At 57.0% G+C, this 15,824-nt stretch overlaps 3 protein-coding genes across 3 annotated transcripts; 2 read left to right on the top strand and 1 right to left on the bottom strand.

Annotated features, from left to right (window-relative positions):
• Positions 1-536: 536 nt before the first annotated feature.
• Positions 537-2,850, top strand: KVR01_002017 (uncharacterized protein). The gene is made up of 3 exons (XM_044791241.1): positions 537-1,279; positions 1,331-1,728; positions 1,789-2,850. Exons 1-3 carry the CDS (start codon positions 1,087-1,089, stop codon positions 2,107-2,109), a joined length of 912 nt encoding a protein of 303 aa, XP_044647032.1. The 5' UTR covers positions 537-1,086; the 3' UTR covers positions 2,110-2,850.
• An 8,570-nt stretch (positions 2,851-11,420) lies between these two features.
• Positions 11,421-13,393, bottom strand: KVR01_003149 (uncharacterized protein). The gene is made up of 2 exons (XM_044794415.1): positions 12,320-13,393; positions 11,421-12,207 (listed from the first exon to the last, which is right to left on the bottom strand). The coding sequence occupies exons 1-2, from the start codon at positions 13,278-13,280 to the stop codon at positions 11,597-11,599; spliced, it is 1,572 nt and encodes a 523-aa protein (XP_044648164.1). The 5' UTR covers positions 13,281-13,393; the 3' UTR covers positions 11,421-11,596.
• A 292-nt stretch (positions 13,394-13,685) lies between these two features.
• Positions 13,686-14,692, top strand: KVR01_002235 (uncharacterized protein; the record flags this gene model as incomplete). Its single annotated transcript, XM_044793832.1, has 3 exons — positions 13,686-13,913; positions 13,975-14,184; positions 14,264-14,692. The coding sequence occupies 3 exons, from the start codon at positions 13,686-13,688 to the stop codon at positions 14,690-14,692; spliced, it is 867 nt and encodes a 288-aa protein (XP_044647250.1).
• Positions 14,693-15,824: the final 1,132 nt, after the last annotated feature.

Here is a 15,824-nt window from a genome sequence, read left to right on the forward strand (position 1 = left end):
TCGCAACTCGGCGGCATCTCTGCCCACCAGTCTGCCCGTCTCTGATGCCTGCCGTCCTTCTCACCACGACCACCACGACCACCACCCCCAGTGCGGTGACCGTCCAACCCCCATCCACGCTCTCCTCCGTGAATGGGGCCGGCTTGGGATGATCTTTCACGTTCGTAGCCACAGGCAGAGGTCGGATTGGTGGGCACCCGTTTTTTGGTTCCCAGTTGTCCAGCGGCGGGTCCAGCGCAGATCCTTGCAAGTCATGTTCCTCAGACCGACCGATCTTCTTCAGGCCCCCAGGTACGGCGGTGGTGTACAGGAGGTACATCAGGTACATGGGGTACATCATGGCCGCCCCCCCGGCAGAGGCCATGACACTCGACCGCTTCCTCGGACCCTTGTCTGCACCCAGTTCCCCACCCACCCTTGCCTGCGATCGTGGCAGCCAGGGGCTGTCGGCAGGGGGGTCGAGGACGGGTCCGCCATGCAAAAGCACCGCTAAGGATCACCCCGATCACGTCCCGAGTCAGAGGGAACTCGAGGGTACCCGTCGTTCACGCTCGAGTACCCCGTACCTCTGCGCCCGCCGCCTGGCTGAGGATCCCCTCCGTCCAAGGTCTCGTCGCAACCTCACAGCGACTTGGACGGTGACCCACACACAATTTGTGACAGCTGCTATTGCGGCATCCGCGTCCAGGGATCAACGGTCATCGATTTACGCTTGATCGTCCCTGCCTCTCTACTTCGGGAGATCTCATTAGCATGCCTCTCTGCCCTTGAACCTGCCCTGCCAATTCCCACATTGGGCTTGTCTTCGTCGTCACCTACATAAGATATCCACCACTCCCACGTTCTGTCCTCGGCACCCATCTCGTCCCTTTGAACATCCCAACATCAGCTTGTATCAGCCCCAGCATCCCTTCCATTAACAACCATCTTCATCTTACCTTGGTTGCATAATATTAGTTGTCTTGTTTTCCCTACTACGTGCCAACATACACACACACACACACACACACAACACACTCAAACACACCAGAAAGAGACAGCCTCACTTCACCTCCGCGAGGGAAGCCTATTTTAATCACCACAGAAATGGCAACGATGATGATGTCGAATCACTACGCCGCACAGCCCAGCGCACACTACGCCTACGGACAGCCTCAGGGCCCACCATCGCCCCCAATGGACGAGACATCCAAGTGTTCCCTGCCCTCAATCTCCAACCTGCTTGGTCTGGCCGATGGGGGGTCGCCCACTACCGAACACTCTCCCGCGTCGCAACAAGGTAAGAGGCACAGCCGCGACCAGTTTCAACGGCCACTGACATGCCGGCCAGCTTCATCACAACACAAGCCCGATGCTCGCCCGGATTCATCGCATTACAATAATGCCGCTGCCCGCAGCGGTGCGCTCCCACCCACCCCGCCAATGTCTTCCGATGCTTCATTCGAGGGTTATCACTCGCCTTCGACAAAGTCTGTGAGCCAGCTGTCAGCCGCATCGAACTACTTCTACGACGCCGCACCTGCAATGGGCCATGTCGAGCAGGAGGCTCAACGCCAGCAGATGGCTCCCCGCCTCCCAATTCAGGCGCCCTCTTACGCACAGTCGGCCTTCGCAGCCTCATCATACATGGGACCACCTGCAATGGCGTCCTACTACCCGGCTATGCAGCCCACTCCTCCGCCGCAGCCACAGGTCTCAGGACTCTACTACCAGAGGCCACTCCCTCATGTAAGCATCAGATCCCCTTCGGATACCGTCAGCTTGCACCCAGGCTCACATCTCTCCCAGGCCTTCCCTCCTATGCCACTCGGCGTGGCGATGCCCTCGTCTGGTTCAAACCCCTGGCAACACCACCACTACATCTCGCCATCTTCAGCCGCCTCATTCCCCCAGTCCCAGGACCGCTACATCTGCCAGACCTGCAACAAGGCCTTCTCCAGGCCCAGCTCCTTGCGAATCCACAGCCACTCTCACACCGGCGAGAAGCCCTTCAAGTGCCCTCACGCCGGCTGTGGCAAGGCCTTCAGCGTTCGCAGCAACATGAAGAGACACGAGCGTGGCTGCCACAACTTTGAGACGAGCAGCAACGGATCCCCTCTGATGTCATAGAGAAGAGGGCAAGAAAAAATAATGTCTTGTCAAGACGACAAATTCGATTCACAAAAGCTTATTCTACTACGTACATTTAATTGGTGCGCCGCAAGTCATGACGGGTACTTATCAAAAGACGGGACGATCAGACGGACGGATACCTCGCGGTATGCTCTCTTATGCGCATTACCTGGCACGGGATGACCAAGTGTTGGCACTGGGAGGCAGCTTGGAATGATACCAATTCTTTCATCAAACGGGGTTCAGAGAAACCCCTGATCATCACACGGAGGGCCGGGAGGAGTTCCGGTTTGGGGAGACCCGGGGCGTCTCAACAAAACATTCTTTTGTCACCTCCCCCCCCCCCACACACACGGTACAGGGCGTTAAGCCGGTGTTTACTTTTCGCGCCTTCGCGTTTGCTGGGAGCATTTTCATGGGCGCTACATGGTTTCTGGTTTTTGTACAAAGGGGCATGAGGTCTTGTTAACCCCCAGGGCTGGCGGGAAAAACTATTCCCACGCGAGGACCACTCGCTTACACTATAACTTATTGTATATTTCCCCCATGTTGAGGTCTACGCCGATAGATCAGACTTGCTCATCAGGGAGCTGGTGTACGATACTACTTACCCGTGGAGGACGGGTTTGTGTGGCTTCTTAGCTGCACTTTTCTGACAAGCTGGTGAGCTTACAAGAACAAAGTATCAATTGGCATTTCAAAATCAAGAACAAAGTATCAATTGGCATTTCAAAATCATCTCACTGGGCCATTGACGTGAACTGTCCCCACAACGAATTGTCTGCCTACTCGTCTCGAACCTCTGAGAGAAAAAAAAACAAAAATTCCTAGCTACCGCTCTGGCCTACAGGCCGGGAGAGTTACTCTCATGAGTCGGACGCGGTTACTCCCACCATGCACAGGTCATGCAACTCACGATCTAAAAACTCCCATCTCATCTCGACAGGGAGGCATGCAACCGCCACCACCAGAGGCGACAACCACCCATCATCACAATAAACTTCCAGGTGGGGCCGAGGCGGGCGACACCCTTGTCTCTCGGACTCGTGCCTCATGATGATGATGGGCGAGCGCATGGGATCCAGCGAGGGCTGGAATCTGCGGTGATGAGCACTGGGATTAAAGTGAGCGTGCCGATTCAGAAGGCCGATCGGGGAAAGGGACTTGTGCCCAGGGGAGACAAGTGGGTATGGAATCCTATAAGCTTAGGCCACGCACGTGTACTGTTTGGGTATGAGTGAGTGAGTGAGTGTGCGTGTGGGGGGGGGGGTTGAGCCGGGGAAGCCTTGTCCGATTCAGCCCTCTGGAAATCTCCCGGGTCTTGCTTTGTATGTTCAGTCCTTTTTCCAATTCTGTGTTTATCTGCGGTGGGCTTGTCTTGTTCAGGCGATTTGTCATTAGAAGCGGATTTTTCGTTGTGACCGCAATGTGTCTCCCACATGCGCCCCATCCACCACCATCGCCACCACCACCACCTCCTCCTTCTCTTCCTCAACAGTCAACAAGGTTTGTCACCGCCGCCCCCAAAAAGACAACCCCAGCGCGTCATATGCCTGACTGGCTGGGCGACTGCTGCAGTTGTACATCTCTGGTTTCTAGCTTTGCCCTTTGCCTCCTGCCACTCACGAGTACAAACTGCTGGTCTGCCTCGTGGCTCCCCCGTCCCCACAAGGAAATTGCCGTATGGCCAAGCCTTCGGGATCGTCCTCCAAATCAAGTCAGCCCGGCGATCAGCGACTCAAGCAGACGGCCTGCATTAAAAATAATGTTCCGGGAGCCTGTCGCTACCGTCACAGCGGCCGCCATTGCGCCTCGTCTCTCGCAGCAAGCTCTCAAGCTCTCAAGCTCTCAAGCCCACGTCGTCCAGACACCGCGCGGCGCGCATCAGGGGCCGGGTGTGAGCGCGTGCGTAGTAGGTAGCGTTGTACCACGACAGGTGTCTGCTATAGGGGCCCCTCGGCGGATTATACTGTCACTGACTTGTTGATGTGGTGGTTTAAAGTTTTAGTGCTGTCTCCCTCCGTGTTTCTGGAACGCCCATGTTGGCGCGCGAATTACCTACAGGCTCGCCCCTCACCCTTCTGGGTTTTTGAGTTTTGCGTGATGCCACTTTTGGTTATGATCGCCCATGCGGTGGTGGACCTCGCCTAGAATTGTCCTGGGCCTCGACTCGGCAGCGCCCAGCGCCCAGCGCTCAGCGACGAGCCTCCATCCCCCCACCGTCCCTTGAGCCTATCCGGGCAGGACGGCTTCGCGGGCTTCTTCAGCCTTCAGCCCTCTGCGTCTCCCATCTGCAAGCCCCACCGACCACGCCTGGACGACGATCTCTGTTGTTGTCACTTGTCATAATCAAGGTTGATTGACTCGCTCCAACGCATCTGCGTACCCACCAGGACCCCTCATGGGGCCCCCCTCCTGGCTACCTCGTGACTATACGGGACGGGGTCGGCCACTGGACGACGATCCTGATTGCGGGAGCTGTCAAGTCTCAGCATGACTATGGTTTCGGAAAGGGGACAGCTGGCGAGTCGGCGTCAAATCCAGGGCCCGAAAGGGGAGCCAGTCTGCTTAGAGTTCATAAACCACATGCCCGTTATTGCAAATCCTGCAGATCCCGGCTATTGCTACTCTGGCCGGGACGGCGTTGGGGCACTGCACACCGGCGTACTATGCAGAGGGTCCGGAAGCAACATGGCTCGCTGAGGGTACGCTAGCATCACGACTGGAGAAGAAGGGCACGATGCAAGCGAAGGGAAGCGCGAGCTCGATACTGTGGTACAGATCGTCGCAATCGGCGGGCCCTTGCGGCAATCTAAGGTTCCCACCGAGTTGTCCTCAGCGGGACCTCGAACCCGAGTCGGGCGGGATGGGGCTGCGGGCTTTCGTGCACGCCGACATGTTGCTGCCAGTGCCAGTCCACAGGTGCCAGCCCACTGCGGCTGTCGTACTGCTTGTTGTTCCTGTGGCCCAGCGCCCCGATTAGGGCGGTGGGCGGTGGGTATCTATCGTGGGAGGGCGCAGTTCAGCATTTCCCCGAGCGAGGCTCCAGCGCGCGTATCTGTAGAATTTTTGTCGAAGCGGTGTGCGGTGGGCGACAAGCGGGTCATGTCCTGCCTGCGTGTCTGTCTGCGTGGTGCGTACTGTGCGGCCAGAGGCGTTGAGTGCGAAACGAAACCTTGTCTGGTATGCGTCCTCCCTGTTTCTGTCCCCCTGCCCCATATCCAGACCATGACAAAAGGGGGTTCACCAATAGGACCAAATTGTCTGAGGATTGGTCATGGTGTAGTACGTCGTTGGCGGCGACAAGGTCCGGTGTCTTTTCACACTTTTGAGGACCAGAACGCCAAAAAAAACCACCAGGAGGAACGTTGTGTGAGTCGACCCGAGGCGAGTCAAAGAAAGTTAAGCCTCAGTTCGCGAGATGACCCCAATTACAAGGGCATTAATGCGGTTGCGGGCGCAGCTCACCGATACGCTTTGATGAGATCGCGGGCGACGTCGGCTGGGACCTTGATGCCGCTGGGAAATGCCTGCCTGCGATCCGGGCCAGCGACACGTCAGTTCCCAGGCCCAATACCACAGCAGTCACTCACCCAGGCAGGTGGATGCCATCAGGCGTGGCCCAACAACAGCAGTCGTTGAGGTCGTCAAGGGCAGTCGGACGCCGTCGGACGCCAGCACGAGACGGCGTCGCCATTGGCGCCAGTGGCGTCAAACGGTCGCTTGTTGCTTAGGGCTGCCTACTTAAGTACCTGGATATCTGGGTACCGAGGTGGGCGGGCAGGCAGGTAGGTAGGTAGGTACTGGGCCGTTAGTATGCGTGCCGCTGAGGTGCACGCACGCCTTGACTACAGTACATAGATAGTCGGAACTTGACAGCATCCACGGCGCTGTCTGAACCTGGTTGCACAGGTGCCAGGTGCCAGGTGCCAGGTGCCCAGGTAGGGAGGGCCTTGCACGTCGTTGACCCGGGTGGGAGGACCCCTGCACATGCATATCAGCTGCCATATGCGAGTCCAAGGGCAGAGGTGCACGTAGGGTACTGAGCGGTAGAGTACCTCTTGTTATGTCTGGCTTTCAATCCTACACATGGCAGACTCCGCACATCACAAGATGTCACATTACGCCAGGAGTGCACGGCCTTCAAGCTGTGCTGGGTAAATTCAATCATGGCTGTATGTTGGCCACGCGGGTACCTAGGTACCTAGGTAGGTATGTAGTACGTAGTAGTAAACACATGTACTGTACCTACCTCGGTAGGTAGTAGTGCACAGCCCACGGATAGCTGCACACCAAGTTCCGATATGTTGGAAATGGCCCCTTGCCGTCTCCATATTTTCCCATGTGTGCCGCTGAGCAGGTGCATCTCCACCATCCAATCACGGCGCCAAGATCACCACTCGCTTGCGGATCATCGCAGCAAAAGTACATAGCAGTGACCACTGGCCGGGGCCCTTCTCATTCTGTGCATTTTGAAAACAGCCAAAATCAACGTCAGCCCAACACTCAATAGCCGGCAATGCAGCATGCAAGCTATCTACACGCATGCAGTGGTATGTGTCGTCCTTGTCGATACCCTCGCCGGTGCATGCAGCCTGCAGCGCAAGCAACAGGTTTCCAAATCCTGACCACTCCCATTTCTGTCTAGTCCCGCGCTTTCCTCCTCGTCATCACACCACCTCTCCCGTTGTGCTGCAATTCTTGTGTTGACTCAGGTATGGCTCTACGGTGAACCTTATCTCCGAACCTTGCCAATCTGTCGCAGCATTGGTACTGACGCTGTCAAGAGCCTCACAAAAACCCATACAGAGGCAGCAGGGGGGGGGGGAGGCCGGCCGATGAATGACATCGGTTGGTGGTCGCCGTGCGGGTGGTCTGAGCCCTTCCTCCACGTTTCATCTCAGCCCCGTTGTTTCAACCAGATGCGGCTACTTGAGTAAAATCCATCAGACGAGGCCACGGGCAAGACTCAATGCTACCGCACAACGGCCGCCCGTTCTGATGTCCTCGCCACCGCGAACGACAGCCACACTTCAGATGAGACGACGTGCATATCAGCCTCCTGGTTTTTTCGTGTGTGCTGCATAGCCGTCGCCGTCTGTTCTCGCCGCAGCCCCGACTCGAACTGCTCTGAGCCATGCGTGCACATTGGGCCTTGGCCGTGAGAGAAGCAGTAGCCGCTACAGCAGCGGTGGCTGGCAGCAGACCCAGCTCGCCAAGTTGGTGATCCTGCATTGAGTGCTTAATTGTCCGGTCACCTGGTCCTGAGTCGTCTTTGCCTAGCCTCGCCTTCATCTACCCCGGTCATAAGCCTCGTCCAGCTCACGCGAGGATGCTTTCCCGCCAACTTCTTGTTCACTTTGATGGGGCGGCCGATGCACCGCCAGCAACGGACGAGGCCAAAGCGCTGCTGCGAGCCCCAAGCTCGGCAATTCCTTGGGATACCACGGCTCAGTGAGCATGGGCACGCCGGTGACAGGTGACGGTGTTTCCTAGCTGGAATTACCGGTAGTCTGCGGTGAGGCACAACGGCCCCACGCCTGTTCCTGCACCCGGCCGGGGAGCAGGGCGTTTTGGGTAAGTCGAACTCGGAGTTTCTCTTATTCCACTATGGCCCAAGCTGCCTCGATAAACTTCGCACCAGTGCTCTGGTCGGAAAGATCAGATCATGTCAGTAGACTAGGCAAGGCCAGGCCATTCGAAATACAACCCAGTGGCTCGCTGCTATATCTCGGCGACGCTGTACGACCGAACCTTTCTTGCGTTAGTTCAGTGGGTAAACCGCGAGATCGAGAAGCAACCGAGAAGCAACATGGATGTGCCTATGGGTGCCTCGCGCCTAAGGGAAGTGGGCAGTCACATCGGTCTGTGTAATTCCTGCAGTATGTCTCGGCGAGGTCAGTCATTCCTGACGCCGCGACCGCGACAGGGACTGTCAAGGTCGGGAAGAAAGGGTTCGCCGCTGACTACATGCCAGGCAAGAACCAGTCAGCATGGCGCCAAGAAGAGAACAAGAGAGACATGAAAAATGCACAGGCCCAAGAGATCGCCACTAGCCGTCTGTTCGGTGTCCACCTGGAAGCCTGTCCACTAGGATAAACCAGCTAACACCTTGTTGCATTGGGATGTTTTAGCCTCCTCTTGGACTCCTCTGCGAATCTCCAATGCCCACAGCATATGCCATGGCCGCAGTGGTGTCAAGCAGTCATGTGCCCCCCCCCCCGGGCGCCGGGCCGGACTCAAGTGAGTGAGAGAGCCCTGTCAGTAACCTGCGTGACAAGCAGGTACGCAAAGAGCTTGAAACACGGCTCTGCTAGCAGGCTGAGCCTTGCTCCCCATTCCTGAAGGCGGTCGTGTTTCAGTTGTGCTAGGCCTCGCAGATCCAACCGAGCCCTATGAATTGGCTGGGTTCCGGGGTGTCCAGCGGGTACTTGTGTCCTGGAGGCAGTGACTTCGACCACAGGCTGGAGGAACATCATATGCCGCTGTCTTATTGATGCGTTGCAAGGCCTGGAACTCGCCTCAAGTGCCCAGCCGTGCATTATCAAAACAGCGTCGGAATTCGGGACGGCGTCCCTGATCTGCAGCTATGTGGGCTTCAGCAGCGTTCATCCTGTGGAGCGTCGTCCGTAGGCATGTTGCGATGATTTCCTGTCACGAGACTGCCAATCACTCTTGAGGCTCTCAATCGTAGCCTCGGGAGCTACCGCCCAGACCATCACCCACATGACGAGGAGCGACACGACTGCCGATTTCTCATCCCATCTCTGCGCAGCCTAGGCCGCCTTCCACGCACGCGCTGGCCTCTAACACCCTGCACAATCTGAGACAAGACGGTGGGGCCAGCTGAGGCCAAGCTTTCGGGAGGGAGCAGCAGTTAAGCTTACCTCGGAGCCCCCTTGTTATCACAAGTGAGTGAGTACGAGGGGCCCCCGGGCCACGACCGCTGGCTGATAAACTCCGTATGCTCACTGCGTCATGCTGTCCCCCACCAGAGATCTACCCAGCCCCATCATCCCCAAGGTGTTTCGCCCACACGGAGGTAATATCAGGGATTTTCAAGACAAGGCCCCATCAAAGGATGCCCTGTTGAGAACCGGCCCAGGATCACCGAGATCGTCCGCGAATCTCGTCGCTGGGCTTTCATTGCGCATCATGGTTTGTCGGCCAGCACACGTTGGTACAGTGGTATTGCAACAGGGCTGACCTGAATCCGTGCGAAGCTCAAGATGCGGGAGATGGAGCGTATCAACGATCTCAATCAACCGGCGGCAGCTTCGCGAATCCTGCGCCCCGGGAGTTAGCTTCTCTCACACCATCTTGCCAGTCTTCACCGACGAACGGCCACCGCATTATTCACAATTTCGTCCCATCGTTTTGCCTTTGCCGCCAGTCGAAGATGACAGTTTCCTCCCCAGCGTGACAGCTGCCTCCAGGGAACCACCTTTCGGAACCCAACTGATCCGGAGCGTGGCAAGCCCTGACAGATCCGAGACTCGCCTCCCGTCCGACCTGACCCTGGCCCAAGCCCACTCGAAGCCCACTGGGTGGTCTGAGACTACTGTCCCAAACAGGAATCCTGTTCTGTTACGTGCTGCACTGTACAGGCCAGCTATCTTGTGCCGAACAAATCCGTCATCGGTGGTGGCATTTGTGAGCCGGTTGCAACAGCGAAGGCTTGCAAGCACGTGCCCGTACCCGCCAGTGGGGCTTCGAACGGATGACGTGGACCTACCCGAGAACCCCTTCCCTTGGGACGATGCCCAGCGGTGAGAATGCACCCAAGGTGAGAAGGGGTTGGGTCGTGATAGATGCCCTAAGAGTGATGAATTTCTAGGCGAGGTCCCGTCCTGACGATCGAAACATATAGTGTACAACCACCCCGTATTCGCGTCCCCTAAGCGTGGCTGGGCAGGAGGACGTCACGGGATTAGAAATCTCACTGGTTTTGCAAAACCGACCGGTCCACATTGAGCTACAACCTCACGACCGGCTGCAAATGGCAGCCCTCATGATATCACTGGATGGCGAGTGCCCTGGGAGTATCGAGGGATGCGCGTGGGTAGCATCTGGAGGGCTCCTCCGGTGTTTAAACTCCTCTTGGTTGGGACGATGGGACGAGATTACGTCCTCGTAATACAACGGAGTTTCCGACCGAGATCTTCGGCCTGGGGCTCTCCCTCATATGTGGGACTGGCCCTCGGAGGGCGCAGGGGGTGGGAAGATCAACATCCGTGTTCGGGCGATCATGACGGTGCCATCATCTGCGGGTGCCGTGTCTTCTCGGGCCTCATTCCTATGGTTGAGGCTGGTGAAGTTCTTCAGCCTGGACTGGCTGTCAAGTGACTGCGTGAAGTGGTATGGCCTATACCGAATTGTACAGGCAAAACTGGTATCCTGGCATTGAACAGCTTGGAGTATGTTGTCCTGTACTGGTTTCAGGTGCTTGAAAACCGTGTCGCTATGATGCCAAGTTTTGGGTTAGGCTTTGATGAACAACGGCTGGACATTATAACGAACCCATATGGCATTTATACTTGGGTGCTAGGCCATGGATCTATTGTAGAGACTGTGCTTGGGGAATATGTTGCTACGTTTCTACAGCACTTTCTGCTGGAACTTGTCGCAGGCTTATTGCTGACAAGTCTCTCTTCTGTGCCCAGGTGTCCAGCCCCGACTTATGGGACCAAAGCCGGCGGCCGCGACTACCACCAACCATTTCGCGAATTGCGACTTCCAGCGACAGCCGAATATAACGTATTTACAAAGCTCAGTGTGCTGCATGAGCACATGAGAAAAGTGGTGAATTTGCTATGACCTGGTCTGTAGCGCGTTAGAGGCGATGTGTCGTAATTGGGCCCACACGCTTCCTTCTGCTCGTCTCCTTAAGCAGGGAAAATTGTACTCTGGGCTGCTTTGTCTCTCAGGGTGGACTGTATTTCTATCAAGGGAGCTCGTCCTATCTGTGCTTAGGCCATCGAGCCCCACCGCGATCATGCTTCGCGTATTCATAGACCCTCGATTTCTCGACTCACCTTCGGGTTGCCTTAAGTTTGATTGAATTTTACTATTTGAGTGTCACATTCACTTTTTTTATCTCACAGAGCTTAGGTATCTCGCTCCCCATTATATCATACCAGTGATGGAGGAGGAAAAGTGAAAAGGCGTTCCACTAGGGAGTTGAAATATAGCTAAGTCAGTGAAAGCGGCTCACCTGGGCGTTCGGTTGAAGTTGTGCAATTTCCTCGCATGTGGTTGATAGCAGCTACAGAAACAAGGCGACACCAAGTCGCAGTGAAAACGAGGCACGGAGGTAGGAATTCCCATATATTAACGACCAACCTAATTTTGAGGACCGGTTCCGGGGCATTGATACTCCTGAGCGACATAGATGTCTATTTCTCCAATTGCAATTTAGCACATACGGCGATACTGTCGTTAGCCCTACTGGGGTTCTCCCGCCTGGTAGATGGTGTGATGCATATCATGTCAGAGTCATTCCATCCAGTCTCATCACGGCGGTCCTCTCGTTCCTCCGCCTGAAGTACCTCGTGGCAGCCGCTTCCCGGACCCTAGTCTCGGCGTCGAGCTTCTCCTTGGCCTGGCGCGCCAGCTCTTTGATAAGGTGCCGCGTGCTCTTGGTGAAGATATTGTACCATGAGGCGTGTGGCTTACACCTCCTGCGGTCGCACATGCCCGCGGTGGCCAGGGACCACTCCCTGCCGTCCTCGGCTTCGGCGGCTGCTTTCATCACCTGGATCTGCTCATCCGTCCAGCCGCCGCCTGTGGCAAGGCTATTATTCTTGTAGATGGCCTCACCCTGTGCGGACCTGACGAAGACGCCGAATTCCTCGGGGCAGCCGACAAGGTCCAGCCTAGTGTCGTAACCGCATACGTCTTTCTCAACCAAGCCCTCGGCGATGGCGGCTTTGCGTCGCTCGTTGGCCAGGTCGAGGAGCTGCTGCATCTTCTTGTTCAGTACGATCTCCTCAGCCAGCGCGTAGCGGTCCGCGGCGGATGCAGCGAGAAAAGATCGCTCCTCTGGCGTGAAAACGAGCGTCTGGTCGACATGTGACCAGAACTCACTGGGTACGGCTAGACGAATGTGTCAGTCCAAGCCCCTTCTTGTGAGGGCGCAAACGTCGAAGCGATGAGTCTCATAACCGAATGGGAGATACTCGATCCAATGGAAGTTGGATGTCCTTACCGAATGGCTTCTTGCCAAGATGCCATGGCTCTTCGCCCTGAACAGACTTGTGCGACACGTTCAACAGTCCCATGAATTTCTCCCTCGTGAGGTCTGCCTCCTTGGCTTTTAAACTGCGGTTCTCGGGCAGTGACCTGACCAGCTGCTCCCACCACTCCTCGGCATGCTTGTCGCTACAGAAGACGCTGTAATCGGCATCGCGACGTATTTCGTCGTATATCCTTGCTGGCCTCCAACAGCCCTCGAGACTGCACGTCTTCTTGTACCTGGTGACGTTGATGCCCTGCCTGTCCGTGCAGCCGGGACACACGTAACGCTGGATCAGGGCCTCGCCTATCGTCTTATCGATGTTGACGCACTCGCCGTGAAACCAGTCATCACACATGTCGCAGCTAATCATCCACCTGTGGTCGTCTGGCCCCCGGCAGATGCAGTAAGGGCCATGGTCCGACTCCTCGTCGTCGCTGCCCCCAGCGTCACTAGACGCAAGGGCGCCCCCTGTGGGCGATGAGGCCGAGGCTTGAGAAGCCGCGGTGGTGGCCGTGGTGGTCTTCCTGGCCCGAGATGCACCAGATTTGCTGCCGCCGCGCGATTTCCGACCGCCGCGGGTCCCACCGCCGGTGGTCTTGCGGGAAGTCTTCTTGATGAGCTTGGCCGTGCCTTTTTTGCTGATGGCCCTGGATGCGGGCCCCAGCATCGCATCCGGCCTGTCGTCCAGGGTGCCATCGGCCTGAGAAATGGAGCGTGGTTGTGATGAGCGTGGGCCAAGAGAGCCATTGTTTGCAGTTTCTGGGATTTGCGACATGCGGGGATCGCTGTCTACGCCGTCGCTGGTCTCTCTCTTGATGGCCATATCCTGCGTCGGCGCAGGCTCAGCCTGGTCAATGTCCATGGCTAAGGCTGGTGGGGGCGCATGCTCCGGTGGCTGAACGGAGAAGTGTGAGCTGGTGCAGACATCCATAAGATGTCCGGATTTGAAGCCTCGTCCGGGCGATAAGGATAGAGTTGTAGATTCAAACCAGGGCCAGAATTGCAAGGCCAGCCACAATCCGGCGGATTTATGCTTGATGAGCTTGATGATTGATACAACGAGACTGTTGATCTCATTAATTCGATCCCTTCATGGAGCGTGGAGCAGTGAGAGCTGATTGGCGGCTGCCCGGCCCCACCCGGCGTGCCGCGAACTGGCCCGAGCTCCTGCAGCCTTTTGGACGATGAGCGATCGATTTCGGCCCCGGCTCCTACTTCGCGTCTTACTCTTAGTGGCGTGAAGCTTTCGGCGTGTGCTCACCTGCTCTGCGCATTGGTTTTCCCCCACGACAGCCACGGCCACCACGACCACCCTTTTCCTCCTGCAACGGGCAACATGTCTAGGTCAATTGCCCCGTCCAGGGCATTGCTGAAAGCCTTCCAGGAAACCCGAGTGCCATCGCGACAATGCCGGCGTTTCCTCTCCTCGTCACAGACCTCCGTCGCTCGACGGCCAGCCCTCACAACAAACACCCTCGGCCAGCCTGCGAGGCACCAGCCCTTGGTGCAGAAGCGCTTCAAGTACAAGTCCGTCGAGGAGGCGAAGAGCAGGTACCAAATAGGGGTAGGCAGACGAACTGGCCAGCCGATCGCCACCAGCGAAGCTAATCGCATCCGGATCGCAGCCCTTCTCTTGGAAAGCACTCGTGCTATTCGTCGTGACAGCCGGCGGCCTGACCTGGTACTTCGAACATGAGAAAGAGCGCATGCAGAAGAAGCGCATCGCAGAGGCGAACAAAGCGGTCGGGAAGCCAAAGGTCGGCGGGTCATTCAAGCTTGTGGACCAGGACGGCAGGCCTTTTTCCGACCAGGATATGAAGGGCCGGTACTCCCTGGTAAGCAGCCCAGCCGCAACAGCAATGCCATGACAGACATGCCAGAGCAGTAGCTAAGTGGGCGCGCGCGCAACTCCAGGTCTACTTCGGCTTTACACACTGCCCGGACATCTGCCCGGAAGAGCTCGACAAGATGGCAGTCATGTTCGACAATGTCGAGAAGGAGATCCCGGGGGGGCTGAACGGGATCTTCGTGACATGCGACCCTGCGCGCGACGGTCCCCAGGAGCTCAAGAAGTACCTGGCCGAGTTCCACCCCAGGTTCGTGGGGCTGACGGGCTCGTATGACGAGATCAAGGCCATGTGCAAGGCCTACAGGGTCTACTTCAGCACACCTTCCAAGGTCCCAGCGGGTCAGGACTACTTGGTGGATCACAGCATATATTTCTACCTGATGGACCCGGAGGGCGATTTCGTCGAGGCGCTGGGACGGCAACACTCGCCTGACCAGGCAGCGGGTGTGATCCTGGGTCATATGAGGGAGTGGAAGGGAGAGTTCAGGAAGTAGTCGTGCATGGAGGCGTCTGGAACAGCGCAGTCTCTCCACTCACCCAGCTCCAGCTAGCTGCTCAGCCACTCCCGTCTGCGATGGCCAGCTATGACCTGTAACCTGCAACCTGCAACCTGCAACCTGCAACCTGCAACCTGTCGGGGGTAGACAGGACTCTGCCAGCATGTTGTACGGCACATGTACTAATTAGTCTGAGCAAGAAAAACAAATGAGCATGGTCCCGAGATTCCCTGGGGGCGTCGTTACCAAAAGCGGCAAGGCGCGGCCGAGTCGGTTGAAGCGACCCAATGCGAGGGGTGGGGGGCTGATTCTGCGGTTGGAAGAATCTAGAATATTGACTTGAATGCTGTTTGAAGCATAGCCCGCGGAACAAGACGAGGCTCGATTGGAGGATGGGGTTGAACTTGTCGATCACGTAATGGCTTCCAAGGTCATTATTACTACATAGTACTCCGTACTGAGTAGTGCTGCCCAGGTGTTTGGGTGTGAAGCAGAGTTGCAGCGCGGCTCTCAAACGTGCATCTCCCTCCCGGGCACCCGAGCTCCTGGCCACCGGCCCCAACCCATGTGACGCGCTAGCCCGTGTGGAATTCAAGGGCAGCTGTGGGTGCGTTTTAGCCCTGCACGATGGCTTCAAACTTTTGGCGAGGGGGGGACGCCTCGTGGAGGACCGGTACGGTGTACCAAGTACCCAGCCAAACACCAGCTAGGCAGCTAGGCTTGTGCCACAACTCCAGCTGCCCTGCGAGCCTGCCCGGTAGCGGCTCGGGCATCGAGGGGGAGAAAGACAAGACAGAAGCGACGGGGGAGCTACTTACGTCACCGCCACGGTTCAGGTTCAGGTAGAATAGGCCAGCAGCGACGACCAAGCCCTCGTGCCATTCAAATTCAAGTTTGTTACCGCAACTGTTTGCTGCCTGTCATTTCCATTGGCAAGCGCCAGAAGGAACAGCTCTTGACACATGATAACCTTCTCGCACCCCTGCCCCTGCCGGTGCCTCCCCCCCTGCTCACTGCTCACTGCTCACTGCTGGCTGTTCCCTTCCCACCTGCCTCAATCGCAACATCCGCCTCACTGCCCGTCGACAGCGCGTGCTGTGCACACAAAGCACCCGATTCTTGTCCGCGC

The sequence above is a fragment of the Diaporthe batatas genome (assembly GCF_019321695.1).
Source record: "Diaporthe batatas strain CRI 302-4 chromosome Unknown Contig00003, whole genome shotgun sequence".
Lineage (NCBI taxonomy): Eukaryota > Fungi > Ascomycota > Sordariomycetes > Diaporthales > Diaporthaceae > Diaporthe > Diaporthe batatas.

What these genes read in the sequence shown, in the direction of transcription:
- KVR01_002017 (XM_044791241.1), top strand. Translation starts at nt 1,087, where the DNA reads ATGGCAACGATGATGATGTCGAATCACTACGCCGCACAGCCCAGCGCA. An exon ending in CTCTCCCGCGTCGCAACAAG is followed by an intron (nt 1,280 to 1,330) that starts GTAAGAGGCACA and finishes CATGCCGGCCAG; the next exon opens with CTTCATCACAACACAAGCCC. An exon ending in ACCAGAGGCCACTCCCTCAT is followed by an intron (nt 1,729 to 1,788) that starts GTAAGCATCAGA and finishes CATCTCTCCCAG; the next exon opens with GCCTTCCCTCCTATGCCACT.
- KVR01_003149 (XM_044794415.1), bottom strand. Translation starts at nt 13,280, where the DNA reads ATGGATGTCTGCACCAGCTCACACTTCTCCGTTCAGCCACCGGAGCAT. An exon ending in TCTTGGCAAGAAGCCATTCG is followed by an intron (nt 12,208 to 12,319) that starts GTAAGGACATCC and finishes ACATTCGTCTAG; the next exon opens with CCGTACCCAGTGAGTTCTGG.